This window comes from Lolium rigidum, chromosome 5 (assembly GCF_022539505.1).
Source record: "Lolium rigidum isolate FL_2022 chromosome 5, APGP_CSIRO_Lrig_0.1, whole genome shotgun sequence".
NCBI classification, from domain to species: domain Eukaryota; kingdom Viridiplantae; phylum Streptophyta; class Magnoliopsida; order Poales; family Poaceae; genus Lolium; species Lolium rigidum.
The window spans coordinates 242,986,900-243,004,218 of record NC_061512.1 but is presented as its reverse complement, the minus strand read 5'-3'; the positions used below and the strand labels follow the sequence as shown (position 1 = coordinate 243,004,218).

Genomic DNA, 17,319 nt, shown 5'->3' with positions numbered 1-17,319 from the left:
CCGCCATGGTGGGGGTGAGGGATTTGTCCTATGCTTGTATGTGGATGACATATTAATTTTTGGGACAAGTCTCAAAGTGATTGAGGAGGTCAAAACCTTCTCATATCAGTGTTTCGAGATGAAAGATCTTGGAGAAGCTGATGTTATATTAAACATCAAGTTACTGAGAGATGAGAATAATGGGATTACACTTGTGCAATCTCATTATGTTGAGAAGATGTTGAACATATTTGGCTATGATGATTGCAAATCTTCTCTCACACCTTATGATCATGGAAAAAATAGCGCGCTATTCCAATGCTAATAGCACGCTATAGCATATCTGAAGAGCCGACGCTACGCTATTTCGGCGCTATAGCGCGCTATTCGCGTTAATAGCACGCTATAACATGCTAATAGCGTATTTTTAGACCCACGCTATTTTGTTATAGCGCGCTATTTTTTTCCTTTCTTATGATCCTAGTGTCTTGCTTCGAAAGAATGAAAAGACAACTAAAGATCAATTAAGATATTGTCAAATCATTGGTTCACTCATGTATTTAGCTTGCGCTACGAGGCCTGGTATCTCGTTTGCTGTATGCAAACTTAGCCGGTTTGTGGCCAACCCGAGAGATGATCATTGGCATGCTCTTGAGAGAGTGATGCGCTATCTAAAGGGAACCATGAGTTATGGAATTCATTATACCGGGTATCCAAGAGGACTTGAAGGGTATAGTGATTCCCATTGGATTACAGATGCTAAGATGAAGGCCACAAGTGGATATGTTTTCACTCTTGGTGGTGGCGCTGTTTCCTGGAAGTCTTGCAAGCAGACTATATTAACGAGGTCAACTATGGAAGCAGAACTCACAGCATTAGATACAACTACTGTTGAAGCAGAATGGCTTCGTGAGCTCTTGATGGACTTGCCTATGGTTGAAAAACCAATACCGGCCATCCTCATGAACTGTGATAATCAAACTGTCATTATTAAAGTGAAAAGTTCTAAGGATAATATGAAAAGTTTCAAACATATCAAGAGGAGATTGAAGTCTGTCAGAAAACTGAAGAACTCCGGAGTAATAGCATTGGATTATGTCCAAAGTGCTAAATCTGGCAGATCCTTTCACAAAAGGACTATCAGGAAACATGATAGACCTTGCACTAGGACCTGGGAAAACAAACCGCAGCAACTGAGTTGAGAGAAAATTTAATACTCTCACTCCGCTGCAGATGCAATTCTCTCATAGCTAATGTAAGGCAGGTTGACAATGTCTTAATGTGTTTTGAGCGGCTCTTGATGAGCGAAGACGCCGTCCTACAGGGCGATCTTTGAAGAACACACCTATACGAGTGACACTACTGGTCATAGTGTCGGAGATTTGGGTGAATCTCTAGTAAGCTCATGAAGGACCGAGGAGTATGACTTATAAGCTCCACCCGAGGGGAAGGCCATGGTAGCCTAGTACCGTGCCGACATTGAGTGAAACTTGCTGCACAAAGACTGACAATTCAAGGCATAGTCCATTGTTCAGTTGTAGTCAAACATAACTCCTTGTCTAGGTGGAAGTTCAACTTAACAGTCTCCACTGAAGTGTAGGTACATTAAACAGTGAATGAAACTAATGTGTCATCTGATGTGCATATGAGATCTGGTGGGGGATTGTTGAATGTAGATGGGCTGCAGCCCAATAAGGCAGGCCATGTAGTCTATAATTCCTGAAATCTCAAGGTCCATCACGTTGGCAGCTTGGGACAGCCTTGGGGGACAAAGTTTAGTCCCACATTGCTAGTTGGGAGAGAGTTGGAGTGATATATAAGGGCTGATGTTCTAGTCCTTCCAAGTGAGTGAGAATAGAAGGAGCCCTCGCGCACTCCTCCTCCGCCCGCCCCGCCTCGGCTCGGCACTGCACATCACGCACGCACGTCGCGTTTCGTGACTCGAGTTCGAGTTCGAGACACACTCAAGGAAGCCTAAATTTTTTTGCTTGGTGCACCAACTGAGTTGGGTACGTGTCGACCTGCATGTGCATGCTCGCCGCGTGTCCCTGCTTGGTGCACCAACTGAGTTGGGTACGTGTCGACCTGCATGTGCATGCTCGCCGCGTGTCCCTGGCTTCCTACGCGTGGGAACGCCGTCGGGTTGGCTCTCCTCCCAGACTATACAAGGAGACAGATCAGATCTGGAGAACACAGCTCTCAGAACTCTCCAGTCCGTCTCTCTCACGAAATTACTTTTGCTGCGCTACTCTCTAGTCTTCCCCTGCGTGCACAGCCGTCCGGGAGAGCAGGCCTCCGAAACCCCGTCCGTTGAGATCCTGCACCGGGAGACGAGCGATAAGGTTTCTGGGAAGCGTCTCGGCGCGACTGTTCGCTGTTGTTCGTGCTCTTCTTCGCCGGTTCGACTGCTTCATCGATGACTGCGACTACACCATGGGCGACATCAACAACTCCCATGGTGGTGGTGCTGCTGGTGCGACCTTCCCGGTCGCGATGTACGTGCTTTTCTTCTCCTATCCTGCACTGCTACTTGTTCCATGTTCAGATTTGATGCATGTGCTTAGTCTGATGTGTGTGATTAAGTATGCTTGTGCATCTGTAATGTTGCTTTCGGTTATTAAACTCACACGGAAATTATCTAATAATCTAACACTACCTTCGTTCCATAAAACAATGCATATAAAGTTCATCAAATATCAACATTATTTAAGTTTGATTAAGTTTAGACAAAAAAATATAACATCTACGCTACCAAATCTATATTAATAGATACACTATATGATGCATATTCTCAGTGTATTTATCAATTATTATAAATAATGATATTTTGTGTATATCTTCAGTCAAACTTGATATGCTTTAGATTTTAACTAAAAATATAAGGTTTGTTTTATTTAAAGGAGGTTAGTAGCTGGCAAGTGTTCAATCACTCAATCTAGCAACTATTATAAGGATTTGATGGAGAATTGAGATACACATGAACAAAAAAAAAAGGGGAGCGACCAATAAAGCAAATTTTTTTGGAACATGTGTACTACGGAACCCGATTAAACTTACTCCGCCAATAAATTACATCGTTTTCCAATCACTAAGTTACATTAATTTTAGAAGGAGGAGTTTTTGTTCACACATATACTTTTGAATTTGAGTATAAAAAAAGACACGCACATACATACATGCATCCTCTACAATGCAAAAAAATTGTTCTGAATGTTTGAAGCGCTAGAAATACGAATTTTATACCTCTACAGTAACTTGAACACTCCGAAACCCGGGTGGCACTGCGTATTTTCGAGCGACCAAGCAGAAAAAAGAGCGGAGGTGGAAGGAGCGGAAGCTGCCGGTGCCTGATCCAACTTCGTTCAAGTACATGTAATGTGGTGCGCCGGCACTATTTCTCGCTCACTGCGAGTACTACTACGAGTCCTAGCATATGTCCTCGCGCACATCTCGTCACTTAGGACATCTCCAACGCAGCGATCTATCTGATCTGTATGTATTCGTTTAGGTAAAAACAGCATCCAGCGGGGTACCCATACCAAAACAGCCATTTAATTATGTCCGGTTTGACCCAAATCTCACGCAAATTTAGGGAGCTTTTGCGTGACCACGGACAAGCACGCGTCCTCGTGTGTCCTTTTCTATCCGCACATGTCCGGATGAACCCCACTTGGCAGCTACACATTCCAACTCTTTCTCCCTCCTCCTCCTCTCTCCTCTATCTCCATCCCCTTGGCTCCAACTTTTGCCCAGCCGTCACCGGATTGTGGCTCGTTGTCGCCGCCTCCTCTTTTTTTTAATCACTACCGGAGGTCGCTGCAGCTGAAACAAGCTATGCTCGCGCCGCGCCTCACCTGCACGGAGGCGGCCGCCGCTGGCGAGCTCTACCCGTGCCTCGCCTACACGGAGGTGGGCCGCGCCGCGCCTCGCCTGCACGGAGCCGGACCGCGCCTCGCCTGCACGGAAGCGACCGTCGCTGGCGAGCTCCGCCCGCGCTGCTGCGAGGCCGAGCCGCCCCGCGCCTTGGACCGCGCCTCGCCCGACGCGAGCACGGCCGCTGCGAGCTGCGCGTCGCCTCGACGCCGCCCCGTGCCGCGCCGTCCTGGCCCCCGCCACCGCGGAGCCCGGCCCCGGCCGTCGCCCACTCCCCCGTGGCCGCCGCGCGTCTCGCCCGGCGCGGAGCCCGGCCCCGCTGCCCCCGCCGCCGCCCACCTCGCCGCGCTACTCGCCTGGCGCGGAGCCCGGCCACGCTGCCCTTGCCGCCGCCTACTCTCCTGTGGCCGCCGCGCGCCTCGCCTGCGGCGGAGCCTGGCCCCGTGGCCCCCGCCGCCGCCCACCTCGCCGCGCCCGACCGCATCGCAGTCCCTCGTCCTCTCCAACGCGCCCTAGGGCGAGCTCATCGGCGGCTCCATGTTGCACTACTTCCTCGCGCCCGCATGCTGCCCGCTGCTCCCCTAACGACGGCGTCATGGCCCAGTGGTCCGTGGCCAAGGAGAGAGGTGGCGGGGAACGCATGTCGGGCCTCTCATTGGAGCTCTGGCCACGGCAAGGGCTCCGACCATGCTTGGAACTAGTACTAGTACTAGTACTAGTATATTTGGGTCTTTATGCGTGTTGGGGAGTACTACTCGAAACCGGCGTCCGTAGGCCATCCGCGTGTCTGGCAGACGACCCAGACGGATGAAATGGACGTCCGTATAGGCTGCGACCCGTGAAGGCTGCACACATCGAGTCCAAGCATATGTCCTCCTTGCTTTCTTTTTCTGCTTCTTTTTTTGCGAAAAGAACCTTACCATTAAAAGAATCATACAACAATACAAAGCATCTCAACAAAATTAAAAATTACAATGAAATTTTTGAGATGCCCTTCGTTTTCAACCTCCAGAGCGTGTTGACAGCGCGTCGTCTCTATCGCTCCTCCCTGAGCCGGCCTAACATTGTTAGTTGTGAATATTGAATTTTTGCACTAGCCAAATTTTCCAAAAGTACGAAGTGATAGAAAGTGCTAGACTATATATTTACCACTCCCTCTCATATCTAGCCTAGACAATTAGAAAGACACTAGACATGGGTAATCAGGGCCGTAACTATTTAGTGTAGATTAAATAGTGGATTAGCCGGGGCTTGAACTTAAGACCTCCTGACTCCGATGCCATGTGAAATTACATGTTCTAGCCAAATCAACCATAAGACCGATCTTATGGAAGTGACTAAGAAATTATATTAAATACCTCCCCTCACTTCTAGGCCGGCGGGTATTTGTTTAGATCTCGCACGGGCCTGAAACATGTATCTTTAAATACTATTTTGGCTATGATTTGAACCCATGATCCTGTAAGTCTGAAACAAACACCTCGGGCATTGTTCTCTTGGCTTAGTGATAAATTGCACACACTTGGTTTTACTCCTTCTAAAGCTGACACGTCTCTCTTTTTCTTTTGGCATGAGATAGTGGTCATTTTTTGGTCTATATTAATGATATCATTGTTGCTAGTTCATCTTCGGATGCCACCATTTCCCTTTTAGGTGCTTTTCAATCTGATTTTGCTCTCAGGGATTTGGGTGATCTTCATTTCTTTTTCTTGGTATTAAGGTCAACAAAGTTGCTGATGGTGTTGGTATGGGTGCTTGTAAAGCCTCGCCTACTCCATTGTCGTCTTTTGAGAAGCTCTCCAAGAAGGGGAGATTACTTTGCTCGGATGAGGCCACCCGCTACAGGAGCATTGTGGGAGCACTTCAGTATCTTGCTCTTACACGACTTGATATTATTTCTGTGTTAATAAGGTCTGTCAATTGTTATATGCTCCTAAACTCCATTGGATAGCGTTAAAAGGATATTGAGATACCTTAAATGCACTTTGGGACTTGGCTTACGAATCAAGAAATCACCCTCCACACTTGTGAGTGCATTTTTCAATGCTGATTGGCTGGTTGTCCAGACCATCGTCAATCAACAGGTGGTTTCACAATCTTCTTTGGTACTAATCTTGTACCTTGGAGTGCATGTAAACAAGCTACGGTTTCAAGGTCAAGCACACCGAGTATAAATCATTGGCCAATGCCACAACTTAAGTTATGTCGACTCAAACATTGTTGGATGAATTGGGTATTCCTCACGCGCCTACAGCATGGCTATGGTGTGACAACATTGGAGCTACCTACTTATCATGTAATACTATTTTTCATGCAAGAAGTAAACACATTGAGGTGGACTATCATTTTGTCCGAGAACGAGTGGCAAGAAAATTATTGGATATTCAGTTTGTTCCATCCGGTGATCAAGTAGCGGATGGATTCACGAAGGCTAAGTGCAATCCTGAATTAGATAAGTTATGATTGAGGGGGAATGTTAAACAGTACATGTACATGGATGGGAAATCACCGAATAGGTTTAGAACACACATTTGTCTCGTAGACAAAGAGGAAGAAGTAATCGTCGACAAAGCTCCTTAACGATCCGAAGATCCGCACAACCAAAAGAACCTTTCAAGAACCACACCACTCCCACAACCTTCTCGACGTCACCGCGGAGATGGGGCTGCGGGTACACTTTATTGAATGAGGCACCACCGCCACCACATAAACACCGCCCCAACAAAGCTTAACCCTAATACCGAGCCCTCGCGCCAACAAGGACCGAGATCCACCACGCCCCCATGGCCCGAAGGCCACAAAGGCGAGGCAGATCGGCGGCGGCTGCACCGACGAGTTGGGGAACCTTGTAGGGAGCTCTCGGGACCAAGGAGTTTTTTGACGGGGATAAGGCGAGCTGGCCTGATGCTAGACAGCCAGAGAAAGGCAAGATATGGAGGATAGCGACTGCGTGGCGGCTGAGAGAGAAAGGCAAGATATGCAGGATGGTGATGGCGTGGCGGCTAACTCTTGCGTGTTTGACCAATTGGCAGGGAACATAAGATGGGTAGAGGCACAGTTCGATCGCAGGAACTGCATTTGCGTATGCTCTGAGCCAAGCCAAAACAACACATGCCCAAGAGGATCTGCAGAGATATAGAACAAAGAAAGAAAATTTCCTTGCGTGCGTCCCCTGTGAAAGACCAAACTATGAAACGACGACGAGAAATCAAACCCAGCACACGTTATTTTTTGTTTCGAGGGTACAAACCCACCACACGTTTTCTATAAGATCAAAACAAACAGGAAGGGGGGCAGGCAATGTCTTCATCATCTACAGAACGCACGCGGTTTTGCTCAACAGTCAGCACACATTTCGGCATCAGCCAGGCAAGTCTCTACGAACGCGGTATCGCGGATAGCAAGTGGCCTAGTGGCGGCCAAACTATTTTGTTCTATTTATGCGGCTTATCTTCAAAGTCACACTTACTTGTCCATCAAAGTCATGACGATAAGCCTGTCTGACGGGGCACAGATTCTATAAAAAGGCCAGCTGTGAACATCACCCTCATCCCTCATCATCCTCTCCTCTAGAGCTCTCAGCAGCAGATCACGAGATGCATCGTTCTATCGTTACTATCACGACGCTGGCGCTCCTTGCCGGTGCCGTCTCGGCATGGCTTCCCAAGGAGCACGACTTGGCTGCTTTCAAGGGCATCAACAAGATCAGGGGCGTTAATTTCGGCGGTATGTCTCCTTTGCAACTACTTCCTCCGTCGTCCCATAATATAAGTCACATTCTTTTTCCAAAATTATATGTATCCAGAACGTATAAATGTTTGCATTCTGTCTTGCAAATCTCTTTCATTTCATATATATTTATACAGATTTCGTGGATATATTTTATAAGTGTAAATCATATATAGTGAATATTGTAAATTGTTGACAAGCGGCTAAGTTTAACATGGGTTGAAATTCTCAGGCTGGCTCATCTGTGAGCCATGGATGATGAGCGACGAGTGGAACAACGTCATGGGCTGCAACGGAGCTGCCTCCGAGTTCGACTGCATGCTAAACAATTACATGGGAAGCAATCGAGCTGCTGGCAACGACAAGTTCGAGACTCATTGGAGGACTTGGATCAATGCCGACAGCGTCGATTCAGTCCACTACGTTGGCCTGAACACGATTCGCATTCCCATCGGGTACTGGTCCTATGTAGACATTGTTGACAAGGCCAGCGAGCCCTTCGCCGACGGCAACAGGATGCTCCCATACCTAGACGCCGTCGTCCAAAAGGCTGCTGACCTCGGCATCTATGTCATCATCGATCTTCATGGGGCTCCCGGTGGGCAGCAACAGGACGCCTTTACCGGCCAGAACAACAAGCCGGCCGGTTTCTTCAACGACTACAACTTTGACCGCGCCAACAGGTGGATATCGTGGATGACGAGGCGCATCCATACGAACCCTGCCTACGCCACCGTCGGCATGATTGAGGTTCTCAACGAGCCCGTCTCCGGACACGACCCAGACGGACGGTACCCTGCCCCCGGTCAGGTCCCCGGGCTGGTCCAGAAGTATTACCCAGGCGCTCTCAGGGCGGTCCGAGATGTCGAAGCGTCTCTCGGAGTGGCTGACGGCAACAAGCTCCATGTGCAGTTCATGTCCCAGAAATGGGACTCGGGCAACGCGCGCGACAACTCTGCCGTGGCCAACGACCAGCGCACTGCGTTCGATGACCACAACTACATTGGCTTCGCCTTGAAAGACGGGGGCGACCGGGACAGCCTCATGAGGAGTGCCTGCAATGACCATCGCACCGTGAACGGGCAGGCATTCACCATTACCGGCGAGTGGAGCATGACATCGAGCGTGAGCCCGGATGACACAGACTTCTTCAGGAAGTTCTTCACGGCCCAACAACAGCTCTACGAGGAGCCTGGGATGAGTGGCTGGATCTACTGGACGTGGAAGACGCAGTTGAATGATCCTCGATGGACCTACTCTCACGCCACGTACCTCAATCTGATCCCCACAGATGCCGCTGCCTTGGAAAGGAATGTGTATCAAGATATCTGTTACCCTTATAGATAGAGAGACACATACTACTTTTTAGACGAGCTCTATTCATACCTCTTATATTTTACTAATGTGCCGTCAGTTTTCCCCTTAAGCATGCAAATTTCATAATTTGGGATTTTAATTTCGATGAGGAAATTGGAAATTGTTCCTGTAAATTCTTGTCAGATTTCCGTGTTCCAAAATTCCAGAATATAGCCAGCCAAATGTTAAAGCATTATGTATTGATCAGTACGTAGTTCAAGTCTAATAATCTTACGAAGATGTAAGAACAAAAAAAATACTAGTACATGAAAGTAATAATCTTACTAAGCTATAGAAAAACCTTCCTGACACGGACTTTTGGGACATGGCAACGCCCGAGGTCGATATAAAAGCGTTAAAACATGCTTGAAAATTAACACTTAATATGGGTCATCTTAAATGCTGAGAAATTAGCGAATTAGACTAGTCACATTGCATGTATTTAGCAACATCTATGATAAGCTTCCCTGTCATAACAATAATTTTGAAGCATTGACAAGTTCGATCCTTGACAGAGACGAATTATTGGAATTTTCACGCCAAATTTCGCTTCTACTATTTCAATAGTTGTCTAGTTACTTCTAGACATTGTTTCATTTTTTATAATTTTGAAGCATTATTTTTTAATATATGGAAATATTAGTTTGCCGCTATGACAATTAACTATCAATGGTCGGTTTGAAACATAATTCTTAAACACATGTTTTTAATCAATGGTGCAGATAGAAAAAAATTCAAAATCAAACATTTTGTACTAATGATGCAAATCAAAAAATGTTAGTTTCTACTAATCTGAAATGCACATTTCTTACTAATGGTGCGGATGGTCAAAGATTTTGTACTAATTCAACTTAAACATTTTGTACTAATGGTTTCCCTTTATAACAATAATTTTAAAACATATTCTTTCAGTATAAGTAAGAAAAGTATCAATTTGGGGCACTAAAGTTTTATTGCAGGAAGCAAGAATGAGTAAAATATATCAAAAACATCTTTTACATCAAGTAAGAAATGCATGATTCTTCTCTGGCCACGGAAATTAAGGCAAAAATAACTATTACATATTACATAGCCTGGTGAGTTTTCGATTTCGCATATAACAGATAGACTAAAAGTTATTCATAGAACTTTTTCTAGTCCATTTAATCCAAAAAATAAACTAAAATTAATTCACGAAGAACTGAAGAACATGTGCTGCTGCTTCACAAAACACCCATGTCTAAATCTCAAAACCAACGGAGGACCATGTGCAGTTGAGTGCCCACCGCGGAGACGCGTGGCTGGTGAAATCCGTATGACAAAGATGCTAGGATCTAACACATCACCATGACCCAAAATATATATGGAAATGCATGTCTACAACAGCATCCATAATTAAGAAACAGAATCTAAAATAGCTCCCGGCGAAGAACATACAGACGAAAGCTAGGACAGGAGCACGAGGAATGGTGGATTGGTGGTCGGGGGAGCCTGTAGCGTTTGAGCTAGCTTGGGTGGAGGAGCACCAAGCACGACCGGAGGAGATCGCTAACTTCGAGCTTGGATTGAGGAGCACAAACGCTCGGAGTATCTTGCTGCCCTGGAGCTTGGGAGCATGAACACTGCCAGCTAGAGGAGCTCGCTGCCTTGGAGCTCAGGCGAAGGCACGCGGTGGACCTTGGGCAGAGGAGGTTGCTGCCGGCATGAAGCTAGCTAGGCAGCTGGGCCATGACTGCAATGGTGAGTACTAGTTGGGTACTTGGGGGAGACGAAAATGGATAAAGGACAGTCTGCCTTTGAAAGTTAATGCGGCTGGTGAATATGTTGAATACTTGTTGGACAATGTCACAATACTAACACATGGGTTTAATAATACATTTGGAGTCTCCAAGCAATAACAACTTTGGCGATGAGCTACTTTCCCACCTTAGATGTGAAGCTAACATTCATCAATCTCAAAAGACGTCATCTATCATCGGTTGTTGCTTATCATCACCGCCGAGATCGCTAGTCCCCGCAGCTCGGATCACTTGTTTGTTTGGTAGATTAGTCATCTTTTATACTCCACTCCGTGTTATAAAATTCGTATGGGATTCATCAAAATTTAGATGTATCTACATACTAAATACTAGTATCAATATATATTTATATTTTGATAATCTCAAACAACTTTTATATAACAGAGGGAGTACTACCAAGAAATTAAAACGACTAACAAAACAAAGGTAAATTAAAGCACTCCAATTTATTTATCTCCACGATTACGCGGCTCTGTTTTGTTATCGATGTGTTTGTGTTCCCTTTGTTCTGTACAGTAGTACGTGCTCCACAGATTCCTAGCACGCTTTTTTTTTTCTGTGAAAGTACTCCCTCCGGTCTCTTTTAATTGACTCGGATTTAGTACAACTTTAGAGCAGGTCTAACAGACCCCCTAAACCACGCCGGACTTGTATAATTCCGGCGGTATACGGGGTGCGGACGAAAATGGCCGTCTAGCAGGCCCCCTAAACGGTTCACCCCGTATCTAAAATATACAGGCCCTGGGAATTTTCTCCCTCGCCCCTTACTTATAGAGGGTGGAGGGGCTTGTAGGGGGTGAAAACCGCACTCGCACCACCGGACCTCGCCGCGCCGCCGCCAAACAAACTCCACTCCGGCGACCAATTCCAGCCAACGAGCTCTAAATTCTATCAAATCTCTACCAATTTCTTTCAACCCATCAAAATTTCTATCAAATAATGAAAAAACTAGATGAATTTTGAAGCAAAATTCCGCGTTCTCCCACTCGGGGCGGAGCCGGCGGGGACGGGGCGGAACCGGCGCCGGCGCGGGCAGGGCGGGGGCGCCGCGACGGGGCAGGGCCGGGGTGGCCATGGCGGCCTCGAGGCGGCACAAGGCGACGGGGGTCATGGCGGCCCGAGGCGGCACAAGGCGACGGGGGCCATGGCGGCTCGAGGCGGCGCAAGGCGACGGGGCCGCCCGCGGCCCGAGAAGCGGGGCGAGGCGGCGGGGCGGCGCGTGGCAGCAGCTCGGGGCGGCATGTCCGGTGGTGCGGGGCGGCGAGTCCGGTGGGGCGGCGGGTCCGGCGGCGGGGCTGCATCGCGAAGAGATGAAAAAGAAGCATATTCCTCTTTTACAGTTTTCGTATACGGGGACTGCTAGACGGGAGGCGTTTTTGTCCGGTTAAAAGTACTCGCGTTTTATATACAGGGCCCTCTACACGTGTTTTACGGGGCGGAAATTTAAAGGGATACTAAATTCAAGTCAATTAAAAAAGAGCGGAGGGAGTACGTTCGACCAGCCGGTAGTCGTTTCCGAAACATACTGGGCTACTATTGGTTTGGGCTGAGAAAAAGCTCAACGTCCCGTTCAGCCCTGCACTACAGACGACGGCGGCAGGGGCCGAAAAGAGGAGCGCCGCCGCCGGCGACCTCATCCCCAGGAAGCAGCCACCGAAGACTCGAGGTAAGGCCACCGCTTACCCTTCTAGATCCCCTAGTGTTTCCCAATTTCTTCTAGTTTCGTGCAGAAAACCCTAGCTCTGATTTATCCTCATAACTGAACCCAATTTCTCAGAGAGGGGCGAGCGTGCTAAGGAGATAGGTAATGGATCCTGCTCAGATTCCTCAAGGGTAAGTAAGGCCACCCAATTTCTCTCTTGTTGTTCCAGATGGATTCCGCTTGTTGTGTGCTGGATGGTTTGCAAGGTCGAAATAAATTTGTCTATTTCATTAACAGAAACAACCTAGCTGATACATGTGAAGTTTATAACTCTATAGGGTAACAAGTATATTATGCATGTAATTTATGGTTTCCTCATTGTCACGGTCACTGTCCAAAAACTAGGCCGAATCAGCGATTAATAGGCCGATTAATCACTACTAGGGGCCTGACCGTGGCGATTACCTGTAATTGTTTGTACTAATCCTTTAACCCGATTAATTGCTTTGACAGTCCGATTGCTAGGAATGTTCCCGATTAATTAGTCCACATTAGTAAACAAAATTTGCAAAATTTTCAACGTAGATCACCCGTCTAGCCGCTACCTCATCCAAATCAAGTAGGTTTGCGAAGTTTTAACTTGATTTTCGCCTCCAGGAGCTCGCTTCCAGTTGTCGTTGAACAATTGCTTATCGTTGCCAACCAGACCTTAGATACAAGATCTCGACCGTCTTGATGAGCTTGTCGAAGAGCTCCATGACGCCTTCAAATAGAGTAGGTGGTTGAGGTGCAAAAGGGGTAGTACCTTAGATAGGTGGTGCGAGAAGAGAAGCTTCATAGGGCAAAGGAGGAGAAGCGAAACGAAGGAACATGGTGTCGGTTGGTGGCTCCTTTGTCGCTCATGACATAGAAGTTTACGCCACAGAAGAAAAACGTACATGTCTTAATGGTATTTTGGGCTCTAGAAAAGTAGGGAAGGCATGTAGAGACCCATATACCATTTCTTTCTTTTTTGTATAGACATGTTTTGGGTGCTAATTTTTGTAGGTTGCACTGATTAATAGCCGACCGATTAAATCAGTTAATTGTCCGATTTCCGATTATTCACTACTCCCAGGCCGACCGACCGAGCAGTTAACGATTACCGATTTTCTTATCATTGGTCATGGTGAGACTACCATACAACAGTTAGCAAAGGAATTTGTTGATTAAGTTGATGGCAAAATGCTCCCCTTTTACTGAGTATACATCCAATTGTGTGTTGCAACTATTTGGATCACAGAAATACGCCTATTAGTTATTGCACTTATTGTTGTTACTGTTTCAGGTACGATCCTGTTCCAAGTATGGTATGTGTGGATGCCAAGAGGCTGTGGCGTTCTGCAATGCTAGCCGACGCCGTATCCAAAGTGATCAACGCTGACAACACTAGTTCCTGGTCGGCGCCCCCGCTGGACGATGATGATCTCCTTGAGGAGATCTTTCTGCGCCTCCGTCCAAAGCCATCCTCACTTCTCCGCGCCTCCCTCGTTTGCACACGCTGGCGTAGCATACTCTCTGACCCCAAGTTCCTCAAACGTTATAGGAAACACCATCGGAAGCCTCCTCTATTGGGCTTCTTCACAGGAAATAGAGGCACAGAACACAATTTTGTTCCTGCTCTAAACGCGAAGCCGAACCGCATCCCGGCTGAGCGCTTCGCCATACCCAAGAGCAGCAGCCCCTACGACCACTGGAACTTCCTTGGCTGTCGCCACGGCCTTGGTGTCCTAATGCACTACTACGGGCGTGAGGTTGTTGTATGGGATCCCCTCACCGGCCAGCAGCACCATGTTCCTTTTCCGCCTGAGCTACGTAATGCTAGAGGGGATATTTATTGGAGTTGGCACGCCGCGGTGTTGTGCGCTGATGACAATGATGGGCATGTGCACGGCGATTGCTTCTCAAGCCCGTTTAAGTTGGTTTTGATAGCCGCTGGACAGACGCAGGCTTTTGCTTGCCTCTATGAATCGGTGTCTGGTTTATGGGGAAATATTGTCTCGACATTGACTACAACTACGATTCATGAGATTAGACACAGCGTCCTCATTGGGAATGCACTTTACTGTTTGTTCGGTGGAGGTGACATCCTTGCATATGATATTAATGGACAAATCCTCAGTCACATTGAGAAGCCAACTGAGGCCTATCATACTGGCTTGGGCTTTCAGCTTTGGCGGACAAATGATGTTTGTGGCCTTGGCCTCGCTGTTATGTCAAAACTGGGCATACATTTATGGGAGTGCAAAATGTACTCTGAAGGTGTTTTCAGATGGGTGCTGCTGCCGAAAATCATTCAACTTGACGAGCTCTTTCCACAGAGTATCGGTAGCGACCACAAAAAGGTCTACATGGTGGGCTATGATGAAGAGTCAAATGTTATTTTTCTGGCTACGTATATTGGTGACTTCATGCTCCAACTTCAGTCTATGCGGTTTAGAAGAATTTCCGAAAGAAATTGCTGGGATAACAAGATGTATTATCCCTATAGAAATTTCTATACTGCAGGTAATACCTCTATACCTTGTATGTGTTAAGATACCCAATTTCTATGTTGAATGTATTATTGTTCATGTGATCAAGGGTCGACCAGATATATGAGAATAGCTTGAGTTGTTTGTTTCTTTATTCTAGTGCTATCTATTGTTGTATGGTCATTTCTAAACTACGTTTTTTTGTGCTTGTTGATCTTTTTAGCACTTTGCTATGTAATAATTGGAAAATAGGCACTAAAAGGATATAATGAAACCATGTAATATGTGAAAATAGACACTAAATTCTAACTATGGTTCTGGCTTGTATTTATATTGTACTTTGGAGTTCTCTAACAAACTGGAATCTGACAATAATTGCACTAAATGAATACAGTGAAACCATCTGCTATGTGAAATAGTTACGCAGTTGTCAGCCTGACAGCAGAAGACGAAATGAGCACCAGAAGAACACTTTCAGCGAGGAACAATCTAAGGAGATCCGGTGGAGCCTGGAGATTTGGCAAGGGCAGACGTTCTGAATCACATGGGCAGTGGCACTGGCAGTGCTATCATACTCGTGTGTCAATTAGGCAGCATTTTTTCTCTCCAAGTTTCAGTTTTATTCATTTTACACTGTCATGTGACAAGTCAGACAGGGCAGACTTTCTGAATCACATGGGCAGTGGCAGTGGCAGTGGCAATGATATCATACTCGTGTGTCGATTAGGCAGCATTTTTTCTCTTCAAGTTTCAGTTTTATTCAGTTTACACTATCATGTGACAAGTCAGACAGGATTTCTGGCAGCCTCTCTGCAGTGACAAGTATGCAACTGGATATATTGGAGCAAATGTGTTTGGCCTACCCTTACCTAATTTAATCTAGCCACATCTAGCTATAAATGTGGTTACTCGATGTGGATTTGAGATTTTTCTGGAACTCGCTCCTCTCCTTCATTCCTTCACTTAGAGATATATACATGAGAGGAGTATTTACATTGTGACCCTCATAACACACATACATTTACAAATCTAACCCTCACAACAATAACCATAAGACCGAGCAGCATCCATGTTGAATGCTCTAAATGATTTCGACAATAGAAGATGAGCAGGCGAAAAAGATATGAGATAAGTTATCTACTCCCTCCGTCTCATGAAGATTGTCTGGGATTTGTCAAAAAAATGGATGTACCTAGACACTAAATAACATCTAGATATATCCAAATTTTGACAAATTTCAGCCTAGACTCTAAATAACATTTAGATACATCCAAATTTTGACAAATTTCAGACAAGCTTCATGGGATGGAGGGAGTACATTTTCATAAATAGTACTACTCCATCTGATCCATAGTATTGGGGCTTTAAATTGAGATAAGCCCTAACATTTTACTAGGGCGCGTTTGGTAGCCTCGACTAGTTTTGGGGCCGGGAGGGGAAGGTCCGAAAACGTGTTGCGTGTCCCGGACGGACCACGGGCCAACTTCGGCCAGTTGGTTTATAGGATGGGATGCATCAGTTGGTATCCAAGGCTCAATTTGTTTGGTTGCCTGTTAAAAACATATCATCTAGTATGTTCAATCACAAAGCATATGTTTGGTTGCTATTTTGGGCACACAGCTTTAGTATCTCATCACCATATTTAAATATGGTGACCTTACTATCACACAATGCATACACAAAATCAGAGCAAGCATATGCATAAGCATAATACACATCATATGAACATTTGACCTACTAGTACCTTGCTTAGTGGTAGCGTCAGAGTACTAACGCGCACTTAGTTCATCCTAACGAGTATCATACTTACACCAGGGGCACACATCTCTAGCACAAAAGGATTCTTCAACAGGCACGTGAGGCCAACAGTATACCGCAACATCACAAAAGCACCTAAACATGTAGATAACATGGATGGTTGACTGTAATGGCGACCTTCATAGCATGGATCTTCCTAGCGGCGCTAGGGGCGCTTCTTGCAGCCCCTGATGCTAGAGACAGAGGTGACATACCTGTAAAGCTTACTTCGAAGCCGCCATCCATGGGGGTGAAGACGACCGTGTCGTTGATGACGTTCACGTATATCGTCAATTCGTTGGGACTCGAAGCGCAGAGTGTCGTATCAAGAGTATCTTTCCCACAAGAGTGACTAGAGGGTTTATATCGAACTCTCGAGGAATTGGGTAAGAGTTGTCTCCTCTTTCTCTTCTTCCAACAAACATGCAAAGCAAAATTTTGCCTTGTGTCCTCAACACCACCATGTGATTGTCAAGCACAAGGTTTCGTATTAGTGATTGTAGATAAAAGAGATATTAAAAGTAAAGTAAAGTAAATAAACTAAGTAAACTAGATAAAAACAGTAACGGTTATAGTTGTTTTAGGTTTTGTGTATGTTTAAGTAAAGAAATTATTTTTGGATTAAAATATTGATGCATACGATAAAAGTGTT

General features: G+C 46.1%; 2 protein-coding genes and 1 long non-coding RNA gene across 3 annotated transcripts; all 3 read left to right on the top strand.

The window, feature by feature from the left end:
* The first annotated feature begins 7,338 nt into the window (after positions 1–7,338).
* Positions 7,339–9,071, top strand: LOC124651478 (probable glucan endo-1,6-beta-glucosidase B). The gene is made up of 2 exons (XM_047190567.1): positions 7,339–7,578; positions 7,814–9,071. The coding sequence occupies exons 1-2, from the start codon at positions 7,449–7,451 to the stop codon at positions 8,926–8,928; spliced, it is 1,245 nt and encodes a 414-aa protein (XP_047046523.1). The 5' UTR covers positions 7,339–7,448; the 3' UTR covers positions 8,929–9,071.
* A 3,198-nt stretch (positions 9,072–12,269) lies between these two features.
* On the top strand, positions 12,270–14,325 carry LOC124657363. Its single transcript, XM_047195929.1, has 4 exons — positions 12,270–12,381; positions 12,493–12,548; positions 13,685–14,211; positions 14,306–14,325. The coding sequence occupies exons 2-4, from the start codon at positions 12,523–12,525 to the stop codon at positions 14,323–14,325; spliced, it is 573 nt and encodes a 190-aa protein (XP_047051885.1). The 5' UTR covers positions 12,270–12,381; positions 12,493–12,522.
* Positions 14,326–14,328: 3 nt separating this feature from the next.
* On the top strand, positions 14,329–15,567 carry LOC124657056. The gene is made up of 2 exons (XR_006988771.1): positions 14,329–14,904; positions 15,265–15,567. It is a non-coding gene; the product is annotated as an uncharacterized LOC124657056 (long non-coding RNA).
* Positions 15,568–17,319: the final 1,752 nt, after the last annotated feature.